The sequence below is a fragment of the Alosa pseudoharengus genome, unplaced genomic scaffold, assembly GCF_046254945.1.
Source record: "Alosa pseudoharengus isolate Yale_2024_CS ecotype anadromous, Long Island Sound unplaced genomic scaffold, YU_APseudo_1.1 YU_APseudo_1.1_scf_15, whole genome shotgun sequence".
NCBI lineage: Eukaryota > Metazoa > Chordata > Actinopteri > Clupeiformes > Clupeidae > Alosa > Alosa pseudoharengus.
In genome coordinates, this window is record NW_027468620.1 from 36,184,447 (window position 1) to 36,203,606 (window position 19,160).

Below are 19,160 nucleotides of genomic sequence, written 5' to 3' on the forward strand. Positions count from 1 at the left end.
TACTTTTATACTTGTCTATTTAATTTACCCTGGAAATCCAGCCATAGGCTGGCTACTTAATACTGTACTACTATGACACTGGGCATATCATACTATAGGCTACTTAATACTGTATGACACTGGATGTTTTAGAAGTATTACAGAACATACTATTACAGGACACGTTACTGTAAAACTACTATGGAGTAATGATGCTCATTACCTATGCCCATAAAGCCGAGCTGCACCAATCACATCAGTGTATCTGATATAGGCGGGCCAGAGGCGAGCTAAACAGATGACGACAACGCTGCAACGTCAATGTCCAGAAACATTGGTCGTAGTGTTATCTAATTGCGTCGACGTCCGGAATTGGTCAGTAAACATTGGTCGTAGTGTTATCCAATTGCGTCGACGTCCAGAATTGGTCAGTAAACATTGGTCGTAGTGTTATCCAATTGCGTGCAGTGATATTTTCACGCTTGGTGCCGCCCCTCGAGTTGGGCCATTTTCCTTACTCGTAGCCCGACCTTCAATCTTTCGGATTTGGGTCTGGATTTCCAGGCTATATTTAATTAGCCACCTAAGGCCTTCATCAGTTCAGTTAAGTTGCCTCAAACTGATTGCTCCAACATGCCAAATTAGTTTTTGTTAGCTGCCATCAATAATGGCAAACATCTTTATCCTTATCATTACAAATATCAAAGTGTAGACACTGCTTTGACCTCATGAAGAGAAACATTTCAGTGTAAGTGAACACCGTCCGAGATTCTCTGCAGAGTTGAACGCCGTAATGTCAGGTCAGAGTGATTGTGTATGGTGTAAAATTGTAAGATTTTATTTCAAACCAGTATGAGAAACGTTTTTTTTTCTTAGTAAACTAATTTTATCAGAAACTACACAGAGCATCTGAGGAAAACCATGAGAAGAAAACACCAGATCTCCAGACATGAACTTTGTACATGGAATGTCAAATCATCTAAGAATACAATGTCAAGTGCAGGGGTTCAGGACGGGGGGGGGGGCTGGGTGGGTCTGTTTAATCTATCCTACACACATGAGCATCCTCACAAGAGAGAAAACAGTGGAACATAAAGGCAAAACACAGTACAACACTCACAAATATCCTTTTTCAAAACATTTGTCAAAAAAGACTTTCTTTTTTTTTAACCCCTCCTTTAAAAACCACATCTACGTACGGAATCTTCAATCGAACACAATGCCATCTGCAGAAACGTCTATCTGGAATCTCCATGGCAACCGCCAAAACGTTATAAATCAAAACAAAACGAACAAAAACAAAAAACAAAAATGCAGGAATGAAGCGCTGTGATTGGTTGGCTCTCCTCACTTGGCGTCTAGCTTGGCCAACTCCTGCAGGTAGACACCGATGGTCTCGCTGTCAAACAGCACAAAGTATATGTTTTTCAGAGAGGAGGTCGTCGTGCTAACAAAGTGACTGGAGATGGCCTTCAGGATGAGCTGGGCTGCTGTCTGCTTGGGGAAACCATTTCTGCAGGAGGGAAGAGGAGAGATGGAGGAGAAAAGCAAGGAGGGAGGGAGAGAGGAGCAGAAAGAGAGATGGAGAGAGTATGAGAGTATAGAAAGACGAGTGTTTGGAGGGAGGGGTTGAGGAGAGGAGAGGAGAGGAGGAGAGGGGAGGGAAGGAGAGATGAGATTGCAGTCAAGATATGAGGAGGGGTGAGAGTATAGAAAGAGAGAAATGAATAACAACAAGAGAGGAGGCACAACACAACAACACAACACAACACCACACCACACCACACCACACCACACCACACAACACCACACCACACAACACAACACCACACCACACCACACCACACCACACAACACAACACAACACAACACAACAGAACACCACACAACACAACACAACACAACACAACACAACACAACACAACAGAACACAACACAACACAACACAACACAACACAACAGAACAGAACACCACACAACACAACACAACACAACAGAACACAACACAACACAACACAACACAACACAACACAACACAACACAACACCACACCACACCACACCACACCACACCACACCACACCACACCACACCACACAACACAACACAACACAACACAACACAACACCACACCACACCACACCACACCACAACACAACACAACACAACACAACACCACACCACACCACACCACACCACACCACACCACACCACACCACACAACACAACACAACACAACACAACACAACACAACACAACACAACACAACACCACAACACAACACAACACAACACAACACAACACAACACAACACAACACAACACAACACAACACCACACAACACAACACAACACAACACAACACAACACAACACAACACAACACCACACAACACAACACAACATGACACAACAACACACAACACAACGCAACGCAACACCACACCACAACACAGCACGATCAGAAGAGTTCAATAATGAATAACTGACTGATCACTTTAATCAAGAAACTCCCCCTCACACTCACTTTCAAGAACAATAAACACACATCTGAAGAGACACACACACACACACACACACACACTGACCTGCCGGATGGGAGTGGAGGGAAGGCGACTGATTTGAGCTTCTTCTCCTCGGCGGCGGAGAGGCAGTTCTTGACGGCCTTTTCCAGCTGCTCCTCACACTTGTCCGACCCCCACGGAGGCACGCTACAGTGGATCACGAAACGAGCCGCCATACCGGACGCCTGACTCACCGCCACTGGGCACGCACACACACACACACACATATTCATTAAAACGCACGCGCACACACACATATTCATTAAAACGCACGCACACACACACACACACACACATATTCATTAAAACGCGCACACACACACACATATTCATTAAAACGCACGCGCACACACACATATTCATTAAAACGCACGCACACACACACACACACACATATTCATTAAAACGCGCACACACACACACATATTCATTAAAACGCACGCGCACACACACATATTCATTAAAACGCACGCACGCGCACACACACATATTCATTAAAACGCATGCGCACACACACATATTCATTCAAACGCACGCACGCGCACACACACATATTCATTAAAACGCACGCGCACACACACATTCATTAAAACGCACGCGCACACACACATATTCATTAAAACGCATGCGCACACACACACACACACATATTCATTAAAACGCACGCGCACACACACACACACACACACATATTCATTAAAACGCACGCGCACACACACACACATATGAACATACATACACACATGCATGCATGGACACACACATATTCATTTAAACGCACGCGCACACACTCACACATATGAACATACATACACACATGAATGAACACACACCACATGTAAACAGAAAGACACAGGGTCATCATTGGGTGTTTACAGATCAGTGTTAACACACTGATCATGGATAACTAATCATGGATAACTGATCATGGATAACTGATCATGGATAAATAGTTGTCACAATTTAAATTAAACACATTATGAAACTCCCTAGTGAAAACTGAAACTCATATACATTTCCGCTACAGATGCCATCGGTGAGACTGATATGAAAAGTGACACCACACCACATGAAGTAAAGAGAATGCTGTTCTGCTAGCGTCTGAGTGAAAAGTGTCATTACCTGAGGCGACCTCCAGGGGGCCTTGTGATTTCCTCAGCTCTTTTACTGCCTCCAGAAACTCTCTGCCTCCTGCTTTCTCCAGTGCCGTACCTAAGCAAGCGCGCGCACACACACACACACACACACACACATATTCACTACTCAGAAATCAGTTCAGTGTGCAACCTCTCATAGTGATCAACAGCTTCTAGTTGGAGGAGAAAGCCTACAGGGTTAGTGTAGCCTCAAATTGCCCACATACACAGCTTAGGCCTTACTGTTTCTTTCAAATGAAATGAACGCCCTTAGTTAACAATCAGGCCATTAAACTCCTCAACACAGACATGCCTGCCATTTTAATAAAAACCCTGGACTTAATTGATGTGGCAGTTCCAACTGTTGTCATTTAGCATCAGTACTAGCGTATATAGATTACACCAGGGGTCTCCAACCTTTTTTCCTCCAAGAGCTACTTTGACAAAATGAGCATGGCCGAGAGCTACTAATGTTTTATAGACTATTAGTAATATCATGTATTTACATACAGTAGCTGACCTCCACCCAGAACTATGCCTTTTAACGCTCCTTTCAATTCCTTTACCTTCTGTCTTTGTAGATTGTGAATTTGATTTGATATGAACTTTAACAGGTTTACCAAATTACTTTGTTATCAAATTCGCAAACATTTTTCTTGAACCATTTTTTGAGAGCTACTCAGAAACAGGTGGTGAGCTACCTGTTGGAGACCCCTGACCTACACTGTCCCAATTTAATATTTAATATTACCGGTATATATGTAACCTGCGTTGTGTTGAACCTGCGCAGTTCAGCCCTGCACACACTCAGACTCGAACCCGTGAACAGCAGCACCTTGGATCGGGAGGTGAGCGTGCTGACAGTTGAGCCAATAGCCCAGGCTAGTGGCTCGCATGCCAGCAGCACTCTTGAGGCGTCGGGGAATGAGGTTTTACCAACGTTCCACAAGCACAGCTAAGATAGCTGGCATCCGTTATATATCGTATATACCTACTATATATTTATTCATCTTGTTTTATTATTTAATCATTATTAACTGCTACTATAAATCTTTTACCTGCTCTATTAATATTCTTTTCTATTTTGCACAGAGTTAACCAGGTTTACATTTCAAAACTAATTGTACACTGTTACAACTGTGTATGTAACAAATCTGAATGTATGCACATACAACTAATAACCCTTTCCCTACCGAATCCGTCCTTGAGGTCGATCTCAGCGTTGGTGGGGTTGATGATTCCCTCCACTTTGATGCTGCCGATTTTACCGATTTCACTCTCTGTAAGGGAGACCTGAAGAGAGAAAGAGCCTCTCAACTCACACATCACACAGTCATGATACTATACACATCACACAGTCATGATATACTACACACATCACACAATCATGATACTACACACATCACACAGTCATGATACTACACACATCACACAGTCATGATACTATACACATCACACAGTCATGATACTATACACATTACACAGTCATGATACTATACACATCACACAGTCATGATACTATACACATCACACAGTCATAACCTACTACACACATCACACAGTCATGATACTATACACATCACACAGTCATGATACTATACACATCACACAGTCATAACCTACTACACACATCACACAGTCATGATACTATACACATCACAGAGTCATAACCTACTACACACATCACACAGTCATGATACTATACACATCACACAGTCATAACCTACTACACACATTACACAGTCATAATATACTACACACATCACACAATCATGATACTACACACATCACACAGTCATGATATACTACACACATCACACAATCATGATACTACACACATCACACAGTCATAATACTATACACATCACACAGTCATAACCTACTACACACATCACACAGTCATAATACTATACACATCACACAGTCATGATACTATACACATCACACAGTCATAACCTACTACACACATCACACAGTCATAACCTACTACACACATCACACAATCATGATATACTACACACATCACACAATCATGATACTACACACATCACACAGTTAGGCCTGTCACGATAACAAATTTTGCTTGACGATAAATTGTCTCAGAAATTATTGCGATAAGCGATAATATTGTCGTTCTGAGAATTTTCCTCGGGAAGAGGAAGACGGCCCACTTGTTGTGTTTTTTTCCCCCAACTGGGAAAACTGCAGCGGATGATTGTGTTTTAGATGCATATGCATGTTTGTTGTGTTGCCGCTTTTAATTGCGACTGTTTTCCAACAAATGCGACACACCGACTCGCACACGTTCAGTGGTTCACCACGGGCATTCGGTTTAAATCCGAAATGCTCCCACACTGCAGCTGTCGCGTTTCGCTTAGAAACCAATTCCATCTTTTTTGTCTCGAATAGGCATAGCCTATTCGAACTCGCAACTAGCTTTCTCTCTGCCTAGTGCCTACCGGTATACTTCTCACGCGGCTCTTTAGCTGCACTCTGTGGTAGGCTACGCCAGTAGTTCCGCCTCACCACACACCATGCGACTGACAAGTGACTGACATGAGGGTTCACTCATGGTTACTCTAAGGACCCGAGAGAGAGAGAGGGAGAGAGAGACGAGGAAAACAAACAAGCATGCAAATGGCATTTATCGTGGCCAGAAAAATTATCGAGCTAATTTTAATTATCATGCGATTAATTGATTTATTGAATATCGCGACAGGCCTACACACAGTCATGATACTATACACATCACACAGTCATAACCTACTACACACATCACACAGTCATGATACTATACACATCACACAGTCATAACCTACTACACACATCACACAGTCATAATACTATACACATCACACAGTCATGATACTATACACATCACACAGTCATAACCTACTACACACATCACACAATCATGATATACTACACACATCACACAATCATGATACTACACACATCACACAGTCATGATATACTACACACATCACACATCACACAATCATGATACTACACACATCACACAATCATGATACTATACACATCACACAGTCATAACCTACTACACACATCACGATATACTACACACATCACACAATCATGATACTACACACATCACACAATCATGATATACTACACACATCACACAATCATAACCTACTACACACATCACACAATCATAACCTACTACACTTCAACACAATCATAACCTACTACACACATCACACAATCATAACATACTACACTTCAACACAATCATAACCTACTACACATTAACACAATCATAACCTACTACACACATCACACAATCATTACGTACTTTTAACACCCTGCTGGAAAAAAACAGTCTGGCCAGCCTAAGGTGGTTTGCTGGTTGACCAGGTTCTTCACCAGCTTGTTTGACCACCATATGATGGTTGACCAGCTAGACCAGCAAAATATACCTTCAGCTGGTTTACACAGCTTACGATGGTAATTCAGCTGGTTTCGCTTATCGTACCACCTCAAGCTGGTAATTTTAGCTGGTGTTGCTGGTGTTACACGCTGGTTTAACTGGTCATGGGAGCTTATGTTGGTCATTCTAGCAAACCAGCATGACCAACTTTCACCAACAATGTCGGTAACGCTTTAGAACAGGGGTGTCAAACATACGGCCCGCGGGCCGGATGCGGCCCGCTAGATGGTTTAATCCGGCCCAGACTTGTAGACAATACATTTCTGACGATGTCAACAACAAAAAAAATCTCTAGCCCATTCCTGTGAGGAGTTATGAATTTTCAAAGAAATAACCGAAATGCTCAATTCAGCCGCTAGGCGCAGCCAAAAAACAAAAAAAATAGTTCGGAGTTGACTGGTGCTGTGCTGTCAGTTTGGCTACATTGTCGGGAGAAAAGCAGGCGTTGCGACAAAATTCAGAGACAAAGTGCAGCCTGCAAACGGAGGACAAGATGTTTGGGCATTTTATTGTATTTTGCACCAGGAAGTGTTGTGTTATAAAACACTAAACTTGGATCATGTTAAAGTGTGGTTGTGCAAACTGTAAATTTAATCAGGTCGCGAGGTCTGACTCACCGTCAGTTTGACTGTTTTCTTAGTGATAATGGCATTCTGTCTGGCTTACCATACCACGCTGTAGTACGGTGGTTAAGCCGAGGTGCCGTACTCAAGCGTTTCTTTGAACTACGAGAGGAAATTGGACAGTTCTTGGAGAAAAAAGGCAGACCAGTAGCAATTTAAATGCCCGGAATGGGTGCAGGATCTGGCCTTTATGGTGGATAGCCTATTACACAGCACCGCCACCTAGCCTACAAAATTATTTGATCTGATGTAACCTAATCGTATCAGTTGATCGTATTGCTCATGCACTGCTAACTTATGTTAAATTCATTTTATTTTTCATACATTTGCACATTTACATTTTTAAGGCAGGATGTTAACTTTCTTCATAGCTCCCACTTGAGTTTAGTGTGGTGAGTTGGTTCAGGTGGTCAGATGTAAAAATGTAGGCCTATCCACTCAACTATAAAAATAAACCAGTTGTTTATGAGAGTGAAATGCATTTTATTTCAATTTCATTGGCCTCTCTGAATAAATGTGTAATAATCTAATATATCCCTTGTGATTATGTAGGCTACAAATGTAGGCTGAAGGGTAAAGCATAGCCTACTGAAAAAAACTAAGCTGGAGATTTGGAGTTGTCAAAGGATGTTTTGCAATTATTTCACTGGTCCGGCCCACTTGAGATCAGATGGGTTGTATGTGGCCCCTGAACCAAAATGAGTTTGACACCCCTGCTTTAGAATAACATGTGCTTAATAGGTATTAACAGTGCATAATAAGCAGTTAACAATTCATTACTAACAGTTAGTTAACTTTTGTTATCCTTTAATAACATTAACTAACTGTTAACATGCAGCTTGTAAGTGTTAATTAATAAGCAGCCTTTTAGGTTACTTACAAGTATATTTGTTAACAGTTGTAAGTGTTAACAAGCAGCTTGTTAATGCTTGTTAATGGTGTATAAAACAAAGAGGTGGATAACTAATACGCTTATAAGACCTTTCTTACCTATTTGTAGTAAATTTTGCAGCCCCCCAATCTAAAGCGAGGACCATGTAGCCTATAGTTCCACAAGCCCAACCTTCTATCTCTCTATATACTGTATCTCTCTATCTAGCTTGGTTTAGCTGTGAGAAATGCACTTTCAAAATTGTTGCAGTGAGCAGGAATCGAACCCCGGTCTCCTGCATCAGAGAGTGCATCGCTACTTATTGAACTACACTACTTTTCTTATACTGCTGATGAAATTGTTTATGTTGATTCTATATTCCGATGTGCTATATCACACTAGCTATGCTTTTTACAAATATGTTTCTGATGGAAAAGTGGTGTTTAATTAATGCAGAAACAGACCACGAATGTTCGCCTCTGTTCAAGGCAAACTGAAACATGTTTCAAATCGATCACGAACGTTCGCCTATGTTTGCAACTTTGAACCAGAGCTTTGAACGCACCCACTTATCGTCTTTAAGCCTCGGTTGCTAGGTAACTAAACTACATACAAAGCTGGCATATCTTTAGACTGCTGACAAACTGACAAACTGTTTTATGCGTTCACTGAACAAAGATTATGGAAATTAAACACCACTTTTCCATCAGAAACATATTTGTAAAAAGCATAGCTAGTATGATATAGAACATCGGAATATAGAATCAAATGAACATTTTCATCAGCAAATTAGGAACAGTAGTGTAACTTAATAAGTAGCGATGCACTCTTTGACGTGGGAGACCGGGGTTCGATTCCTGCTCACAGCAACGATTTTGAAGGTGCATTTCTCACAGCTAAACCAAGCTAGATAGAGAGATACAGTATAGAGAGATAGAAGGTTGGGCTAGTGAAACTATAGGCTACATGGTCCTCGCTTTAGATTGGGGGGCTGCAAAATTTATTACAAATAGGTAAGAAAGGTCTTATAAGCGTATTAGTTATCCACCTCTTTGTCTTATACACCATTAACAAGCATTAACAAGCTGCTTGTTAACCCATTCGCGCTGGATGCTGCATGACGCAACATTGACCCTCCCGCTGGATGCTGCGTAGCGCAACATTGACCCTCCCGCTGGATGCTGCGTAGCGCAGCATGCTTTTTATTTCATGTTTCTAGGTGCTACAGAGGCTTAGATATTAAATTTTTGTAGACGTTGACAATTTTTAGTATGTTTTCAGAAAACCCTCAGGAAATAAGGTTATTTAGTCTAGAATGCCATAGGATTCTATAGGCGTTTTTAGCAGGCATTTTAGGAGTAAATGGGTTAACACTTAGCCTACAACTGTTAACAAATATGCTTGTAAGTAACTTAAAAGGCTGCTTATTAACACTTACAAGCTGCATGTTAACAGTTAGTTAATGTTATTAAAGGATAACAACAGTTAACTAACTGTTAGTAATGAATTGTTAACTGCTTATTATGCACTGTTAATACCTATTAAGCACATGTTATTCTAAAGCGTTACCACAATGTCAAGCTTGGCAGGCTGGAACCAGCTGTATTCCACATGACAAGCTGGTCACACCAGCATGACCAGCTTCCTCAGATGGTCACACCAGCATGTCCACCTGGTGGCCCAACCAGCTACACCAGCAAAGATCAGCAAGAGCTGGAAGAAAACCAGCAAAGACCAGCTAAAACTAGCTACTAGCATAAGCTGGTTTCTAGCTGTTTTTTTCAGCAGGGACAATATCTCAACTCACACAATCATGACATACTACACTTTAAAACAATCATAACCTACCACACTGATGTTCTTATGTGTTTATTAGTGCATACATTGCATAGTTATTTTCTGTTGAAGAGGTGCATTCATGAAAGCACTGTGAAGTGAGGCTATGATGCTATGTGCTGTAAGGTGAATGCTATGATGCTATGTGCTGTAAGGCGAATGCTATGATGCTATGTGCTGTAAGGTGAATTATATGATGCTATGTGCTGTAAGGTGAATGCTATGATGCTATGTGCTGTAAGGTGAATGCTATGATGCTATGACGCTATGTGCTGTAAGGTGAATGCTATGATGTTATGTGCTGTAAGGTGAATGCTATGATGCTATGTGCTGTAAGGTGAATGCTATGTGCTGTAAGGTGAATGCTATGATGCTATGATCCAATGTGCTGTAAGGTGAATGCTATGTGCTGTAAGGTCAACGCTATGATGCTAAGCTGTAAAGTGAATGCTATGATGCTATGTGCTATAAAGTGAATGCTATGATGTTATGTGCTGTAAGATGAATGCTATGATGCTAGATGCTATGTGCTGTAAGGTGAATGCTATGTGCTGTAAGGTGAATGCTATGTGCTGTAAGGTGAATGCTAGGATGTTATGATGCTATGTGCTGTAAGGTGAATGCTATGATGCTATGTGCTGTAAAATGAATGCTATGATACTATAATGTTATGTGCTGTAAGGTGAACGCTATGATGCTAAGCTGTAAAGTGAATGCTATGATGCTAAGCTATAAAGTGAATGCTATGATGCTATGTGCTGTAAGGTGAATGATATGATGCTATGTGCTGTCCCCTGGAGGTGAGTCCAACGCACCTTCTGTCCGAGGAAGAGGCTCTTGGCGGAGAGGATGGTGAAGCCGTCGCCCAGACCGTCATCTGCGGGCGAGCTGCTGCTCGGCTCTTTGTCATTCTCTGTGATCTTCTGCTCAGGGGACAACACACACACACACACACACCACACAAACACACACACACCAAATACACACACACAAACACATACACATAAAATACACACACACACCACACGCACACACATATCAAATACACACACACACACACAAACACATAAAACGCACATACACACACACCACACGCACACACATATCAAATACACACACACACACACCACACACACACATAAAACGCACACACACACACACACACACACACACACATATCAAATACACACACACACACACACATTAAATACACATGCACACATACACATAAAACACACACGCAAACACACATCAAATACACACACACACAAAAAACACGCACACGGTCAGTAAGAGATTACAGGGGGGGGGGTCTTATATCAGACTGTCCTCATGCTCTGTAAAGCCACTGCTTTGTCTTTAAAATAACAATTTTTATTTCTCATGGAATAATGCACCTTAATTTCACTCTTTACCTCAGAGTGTTCTTCTGTGCATACTGATGTATGGCATTCTCCTTTTTTTATGACCAGTTTTAAATGTCACTACTTAGAGTAATTATTATTAATAATTATATAAATGTCATCCTCTTACATTTTCTCCACAAGTGTCATTTTGATTAAGGTGCTCTCAGTCCTTTTAGATCTCAAGATCATAAGAGTGTGTGTGTGTGTGTGTGTGTGTGTGTGTGTGAAGCAGCTCTACCTTCGGCTTGCGTCCTGGCTTCCCTTTGTTCCTCTTGCCCGGTGGCCTCTTCATGCCCTTCCCGCGGTTTGTCTTCTCGGCCACGATGACCTGGGGCTCCACCTTGACCCGGCCGCCCCTCTTCTTGGACAGGAGCTCGGGGTGGATACGGGGCAGCACGCCTCCATTGGAGATGGTAACGGCTCGCAGGAGCTGAGGACGAGGACAACACCACAGTAATGACTCTAAGACAACACCACGGTAACAAGTCTGAGACAACGCCACGGTTACGACACTAAGACAACACCACAGTAACGACTCTGAGACAACACCACAGTAACGACTCTGAGACAACACCATGGTAACGACTCTAAGATAACACCGCGGTAACAACTCTGAGACAACACCATGGTAACGACTCTAAGATAACACTGCAGTAACGACTCTGAGAACACCACGGTAATGACTGAGACAACACCACGGTAACGACTATGAGACAACACCACGGTAACGACTCTGAGACAACGCCACGGTAATGACTATGAGATAACACCGTAGTGTTGCACGGTGTATCGATACTAAAAAGGTATCGCGATGCCTTCACGCAAAAAACGATACGATTTCAGACGTTTTTAGAATCGATACTTTATTAAAATAATAACGTTCTGTGTCTGTGTCAACTGCTGCTCCCACTGCTCCTTGCACGCATCTAGGCAAGTGGGCGTGTCAAGCAGGCAGCTCTGAGTGAGTGAGTGCGCAGCCAACGTCAACATAGTTCTTTGCCGACAGTTCTAGGCCTTGTGGATAAAACAAAAGGTGTGCTATTTCTATTTCGGATACATCGCGTGAAGGCAAGCCATCAGGTACACAAAGTCATTTAAAAACAGTAGGCTACGCATGGAACTTGGCTAAACACCTCGCAGATATATCCCAACATTTTTAAAGAGTTCAAAGAACGACAGGTTAACGAATATGCTATAGAAAACACGACTACATGGTTAGTGCCAAGTTCTTCTCTTATGTTTTAGTCTAGCCTAAGTGAAACGAGTATGGTTCTCTGGGATAAAGCGAACCTTCCTTCATCAATGAATTTTGACGAGACAGAGCTGTAATCATTTTGACGAGACATAACGAGCTGTAATCAAGGGTGCTAACGCGATGAAAGCGCAATGTTCACGCCAGAATAACATTACCATAACTTGTAAACGATCTATTTCATGTTCGGTCAGTAGCAGCCTACTACTGGTAATATTTGTCATGGCATGTAGACTGCAATTTGTTCAATAATTATTGCCCAGATGTAGGATAGGCTACCCGAAATGCGCTAATTAAAGCCCACAGCATAACACCACCAAAGCGTGTTGAGTCCTAATAATAATAGCGGCTTATTGTTACAGTACGTGGTAGCAAATCATGTTATCAAAGAAATAGACGTAATGTAGGAATGCACACAGATATATTGCAACAGGTAATGGTGTAGGCCTATCTGACGAAGACCTGAGTGGTTGGAACGTCGTACTTGTACACTGGGCACAAAGAAGACTATCCTCACATTTTCCCCTTTGCAACTGTCAAAGAAATCCCATGAACACGGGAAGGCCTAGGGTAGCCTATACTGTACATCAGATGGCCTAAAGATTAGGCCCCTCTGCATAGCATTCAGTGATTTGCATGCAGTAATTTTAACACTGACCTTGATCTAGCCTAGTTTGGCTATTTAAAGCTACTTTATTGCCACAACACAATGTAAATGAACTATAACAAACAATAAAGGACTTAATCACACAAAGTAGGCCTACTATTTTACTGACTATAAAAAAATAATAATTATGTAGGAAGTTTAGAACCCAGAATTGACCTACACACTACAAAAGTGCACCAAATTCAACACAAATGACTCAATACACTTGGAGGAGGTATGAGTCCTTTCTTCTCCAGATATCTTAGGATTTCGCCGTAGTATCGTTTTAGTATCGAGCATCGTGATATTTATGGCAGGTATCGTATCGAAGTCATAATTTTGGTATCGTGACAACACTATAACACCGCGGTAACAACTCTGAGACAACACCATGGTAACGACTCTAAGATAACACTGCAGTAACGACTCTGAGAACACCACGGTTACGACTCTGAGACAACACCACGGTAACGACTCTGAGACCACACCACGGTAACGACTCTGAGACCGACACCACAGCAACGACTCTGAGACCGACACCATTCTATCCCCAAACACATTTGGTCAAATGTAGCTAATCACTCCTCTTGCGGTTCACACAATCCAGTCCTCACGCACTGTCCTGAGTGTGTAAGTGGGAACTAATCAAAGCAGCTCGGACCGAGCCATATGTTATTCTGGCCAATCAGCACACAGCAAGGAGGGGTATGATCAGGGAGGGTTAAACAAATCTCAGCATTTGGCCATAGTTACACTGTAATAGGACTTCCCATACACACTGGCACAGACTGATCACTCTAACTACTTAACTTCTATATCGATGACGTTTGAGTTCACTTCTTACAACCGTACTGAAATGTTGAGTTTGCAGAGTGTTCAAATAGTTTTAGAAGATTGGTCTAATTTTTTCAAATGTACATATGCCAACATCTGGTGTAGCCAGTTCCATTGATTACAGTGGAAGCTAATGTACGCACCGCTATCATGTCTGGTGTAGCCAGTTCCATTGATTATAGTGGAAGCTAATGTATGCGCCGCTAGCATGTCTGGTCTAGCCAGTTCCATTGATTACAGTGGAAGCTAATGTACACGCCGCTAGCACGTCTGGTGTAGCCAGTTCCGTTGATTATAGTGGAAGCTAATATAGCCAGTTCTATTGATTATAGTGGAAGCTGACTGTTGCAGCATACGCTCTGTGAACGGGCCGCCTCAGTTATGTGCCTGGTGTCGCCTGCCTGTTAACTCTGACCTACCTAACTTCTCAATGGCATTTGAATTCACTTCACTACAACCTTAACCTCGACCCTACATGTACGTATATGGTATGTGTGAGATACACACCAGGCAGGGCGCTCTGAGGGAAGAAGGCTAAAGGAATGCAAGTCTGTATTTATAGCTAACCACAGAGTTCACTCTCACAAACACAAACCTGCTCACTCCAGTATGGGTTCTTGTGTTTGGAGGCACAGACTAGCGTTAAGAAATGTTTAACTACTGGTTAGGTAGGAAGCTTACAAGTCACAGAGTCAGAGATATTTCACTACTGGTTAGGTAGGGAGCTTACCAGTCAGATAGTAAGATTTAACTATACTTTCAATTAAGAAGCTGCACAATTAATAATTTTTTTAATGTAAATCGCAATTTGAACTAATGCAATTAGCTAATTTCCAAGGCTGCAATTAACCGTGCAGCTCACAACTCTGTCCCAGTGATTAATCTGGTCACATCTATGATTTTTATATTCAAGTCATCCTCCTTGTGTGACAGACAGTAAAGCTCGACTAACAGGAGGGCTGTTCTCATGCACTAGACATGCTCACCAATCAGAAGTGCTGTTCTTCTCATGCACTAGGCATGATCACCAATCAGAAGTGCTGTTCTTCTCATGCACTAGGCATGCTCACCAATCAGAAGTGCTGTTCTTCTCATGCACTAGGTATGCTCACCAATCAGAAGTGCTGCTCTACTCATGCACTGGGCGTGCCCACCAATTAGAAGTGGCCTTAAAGTTAAATTTGGAATACTGAACAGAAGATTGACTTTCAAAAATCGCAATATTGGTTAAAAAAAAAACGCATTTAGATCTTCCCCTAATCGTGCGGCCTATTCCTACTAGATAATGAGTCTTCTTACTCAAATACGAAACCTACTCGTCATAACATAAGTCTACTGACCACTTTATGGGAATAGCTAAATAAAGTGGAAAGCTTATTGAATGAGTCTAATTCCTCATTACGGTCACATGACTGGAGACCTAACAGTGTGACTAGGAGGTCGAACCAGGAGGCAGAGGCCAGTTTGTTCACCATACTGACCAGCGTTGCAGAGAGTCCATATACCCTTTCTCACTTCCCTCTTTTACATTCAAACTACTGGCAGCACATACCGTGAAGGAGGGCCTTTACAGCACATACCGTAAAGGAGGAACTTTACAGCACATACCGTAAAAAAGGAACTTTACAGCACATACCGTGAAGGAGGAACTTTACAGCACATACCGTGAAGGAGGAACTTTACAGCACATACCGTAAAGGAGGGCCTTCACAATAGGGGTCGACCAATTATCGGCCTGGCCGATTATTAGGGCCGATATTTAGCATTTTTATAATAATCGTTATCGGTCATTTTTTCCACCGATAAGCCGATATTGAAATGGATAAAAAATGAAACGCGCTATTTTGTCTGTAAAGCGTCTCTCACTCCCTGCATTTGCTACTCTGTGGTCAAGAGCATTGTCCCGCCCACTACACCGTCTGATTTGTTAGTTAGCACGAATGCAGCCAATCAGGATCGAAGACTGAACACAGACAAAGTTTAGGATTCTCACTGAGGCAGACTGGGCTTCAGCTGTAGCCTACGGAGCTATTTTTCGAAGGTAAGGAAGGTAGCCTACATTGCTGAAGTTGCAGTGAATCACAATCATCTACACTGAAGTTACAAAAACACCACTTTGTAAGCTATTGTCTCTTTGATCTGGATTAATAAGTAAAGCACCCACTTCCTTCATTTAGGGAATTCCTGATTGATGCACGTTACTGATGCTGTTTACTAGTTAGCCCACAAACTCGGGTGCTGCGCGTCGGGAGTTTTCTGCCTCCGCCTCGTCCGTTAATTGTGAATAACGGGACACCTCGGCGGACATAGTACAGACAAGTCCTAAATTATGCGATACGTCAAAAAGTCTAATTGCTCCTTTTTGAAACGGACTGTCAGAAAAGACTACATGCACCCAGGGCCAACCATAATTTAATCCGACCTGAACAAAATCGCGTCATGAGCTGGCTATTAACGTGCCTTTTAGGCTCTCAAAAGTGTAGCTTATAGCCTACACATGGACACAAATTGCATGCTTAAATAGCCTAAGAACTATTTTAAAACTGTTTTGTTGAACTATTCAACCGTACACACTTGTCATCACACATGCACCTCTTCCTCTCCCTCTCTCATGCACTCACACACACGATGGCAAAGCATCCTCTTTGTGACAGGTCCCTTAACAAGCACATAGCCCATTGTGCAGGCCTACTCTATGAAAATAATTGCTATCACTCAGCTCTTGGATTAACATGATACACAGGATTTACACTTGCAAAGTGATGCAAGTTGATAGACAATTGTGTATCAAAAGAAGAAAGAAAAGTTTGCATAATTAAATAATTTTTAATTACATTTTTGCAGCATATAGCCTTTACTATCTACCCCCATTTTTGACAACTGACATATCGGTTTCACATATCGGTTATCGGCCTCCTGTTTTGGTAATAATTGATATCGGTATCGGCCCTGAAAAAACCGTATCGGTCGATCCCTACTTCACAAGTCCTGGGCAGGCAGAAGCGCTTGCTACTGACACCAGCCAACTGTGCACTGTTGTTGTGCACAACTGCCACCTCCATTCATCACTATTAGCTCACACCAGACACTGCCCAGACCTCTCTGTCCCATCCCGGAGACTCTGTGTGTGCGTGTGTGTGTGTGTGTGTGGCTCAACAGGGGTTTAAAACACCATAGAATGTGTGTGTGTGTGGTATGTGTCTGTGTCTGTGTGTGTGTCTGTGTATGTGTGTGTGTGGCATGTGTGTGTGTGTGATGTGTGTGTGGGTGTGGGTGTGGTGTGTGTGTGTGTGTGCTGGAGGTGCTACCTGGTTGAGCTCCTCGTCGTTGGCCACGGCCAGCTTGATGTGACGGGGTGTGATACGTCCCTTCTTATTGTCCCGTGCGGCATTGCCGGCCAACTCCAGGATCTCAGCTGCGTTAACACACATGGTGACAAATAAACACACACACACACACACACACACACACTTACAGGAGCTACTTCTATCAAATACAAAATATAGCTACACCTACTGCAAAAATGGCATTAGCAACGAACAGTGAGGGGATGTCGCAATATTTCTCTTTGATTTCTATGCATCTTAATTCTACAGGCATTTTACATGCAGTTGTTAGTATGTTTGATTTCTATGCATCTTAATTCTACAGGCATTTTACATGCAGTTGTTAGTATGTTTGATTTCTATGCATCTTAATTCTACAGGCATTTTACATGCAGTTGTTAATATGTTTCAGGGCATCTACAAGGATGATACACTGAGTGCCTGAGAAGACGCCTGAGTGCATTTGGAGCGATATCACTGTGATGATGAGTAAGACGTTTGTTTTACAACTGCGGCTTACTGGCATCAAACACACTCCATGAGCATGATGCTGTCTCTACACACTGGTCAAACACACTCTATGATCACGATGCTGTCACTACACTCTGGTCAAACACACTCTTTGATCACAATGCTGTCTCTACACACTGATCAAACACACTCTTTGATCGCGATGCTGTCTCTACACACTGATCAAACACACTCTCTGATCACAATGCTGTCTCTACACACTGATCAAACACACTCTCTGATCACAATGCTGTCTCTACACACTGATCAAACACACTCTCTGATCACGATGCTGTCTCTACACACTGATCAAACACACTCTATGATCACGTTGCTGTACGCTCTGGTCAAACACACTCTATGAATAAGGATGCACAGGCTAACTGGTATAGAACTGGTACAGAATATTCCATTCATATTCCCGTTTACACGTCATGTAGCAAATTCTGATTAATAACAACTTCATCATAGTTCTAAACGTTCCTTCCTTGAATGTTTCCATAGTAACCTTATCACCTCACTGCCACTTATATCATCACTATGCTGTCTTACATGTGTGTCTTCCTCGTCCCATTCATTTGTTTAAATCCCGACATCTTTTCTGAAGCTGCACGTAGCTCTGCTCAGAAATAACTTTGAAACTTTGTCACCAGAAGAATCGCTACAAGAAATGGGCCATCAAACAGTTTGTTATTTCTCAAAATGCTACGCTTAATTGTTGCAAAATAC

The 19,160-nt window shown here is 42.2% G+C and overlaps 1 protein-coding gene across 6 annotated transcripts in view; it reads right to left on the reverse strand.

Annotated features, from left to right (window-relative positions):
* macroh2a2 (macroH2A.2 histone) overlaps nt 1–19,160 on the reverse strand; it is a 41,931-nt gene that overhangs the window by 19,966 nt on the left and 2,805 nt on the right. For 5 of the 6 annotated variants that reach the window (XM_076286327.1, XM_076286328.1, XM_076286326.1 and 2 more), the window contains exons 4-10: nt 17,904–18,010; nt 12,102–12,293; nt 11,273–11,380; nt 4,870–4,969; nt 3,663–3,752; nt 2,565–2,739; nt 786–1,492 (exon numbers count right to left, since the gene is read on the reverse strand). In XM_076286327.1, coding sequence (XP_076142442.1) covers nt 1,327–1,492; nt 2,565–2,739; nt 3,663–3,752; nt 4,870–4,969; nt 11,273–11,380; nt 12,102–12,293; nt 17,904–18,010 — 938 coding nt within the window. In that variant the 3' untranslated portion in view covers nt 786–1,326. Of the gene's footprint in view, nt 1–785; nt 1,493–2,564; nt 2,740–3,662; nt 3,753–4,869; nt 4,970–11,272; nt 11,381–12,101; nt 12,294–17,903; nt 18,011–19,160 lie in introns of those variants that run through there. The other variant, XM_076286331.1, reaches the window with a different exon arrangement.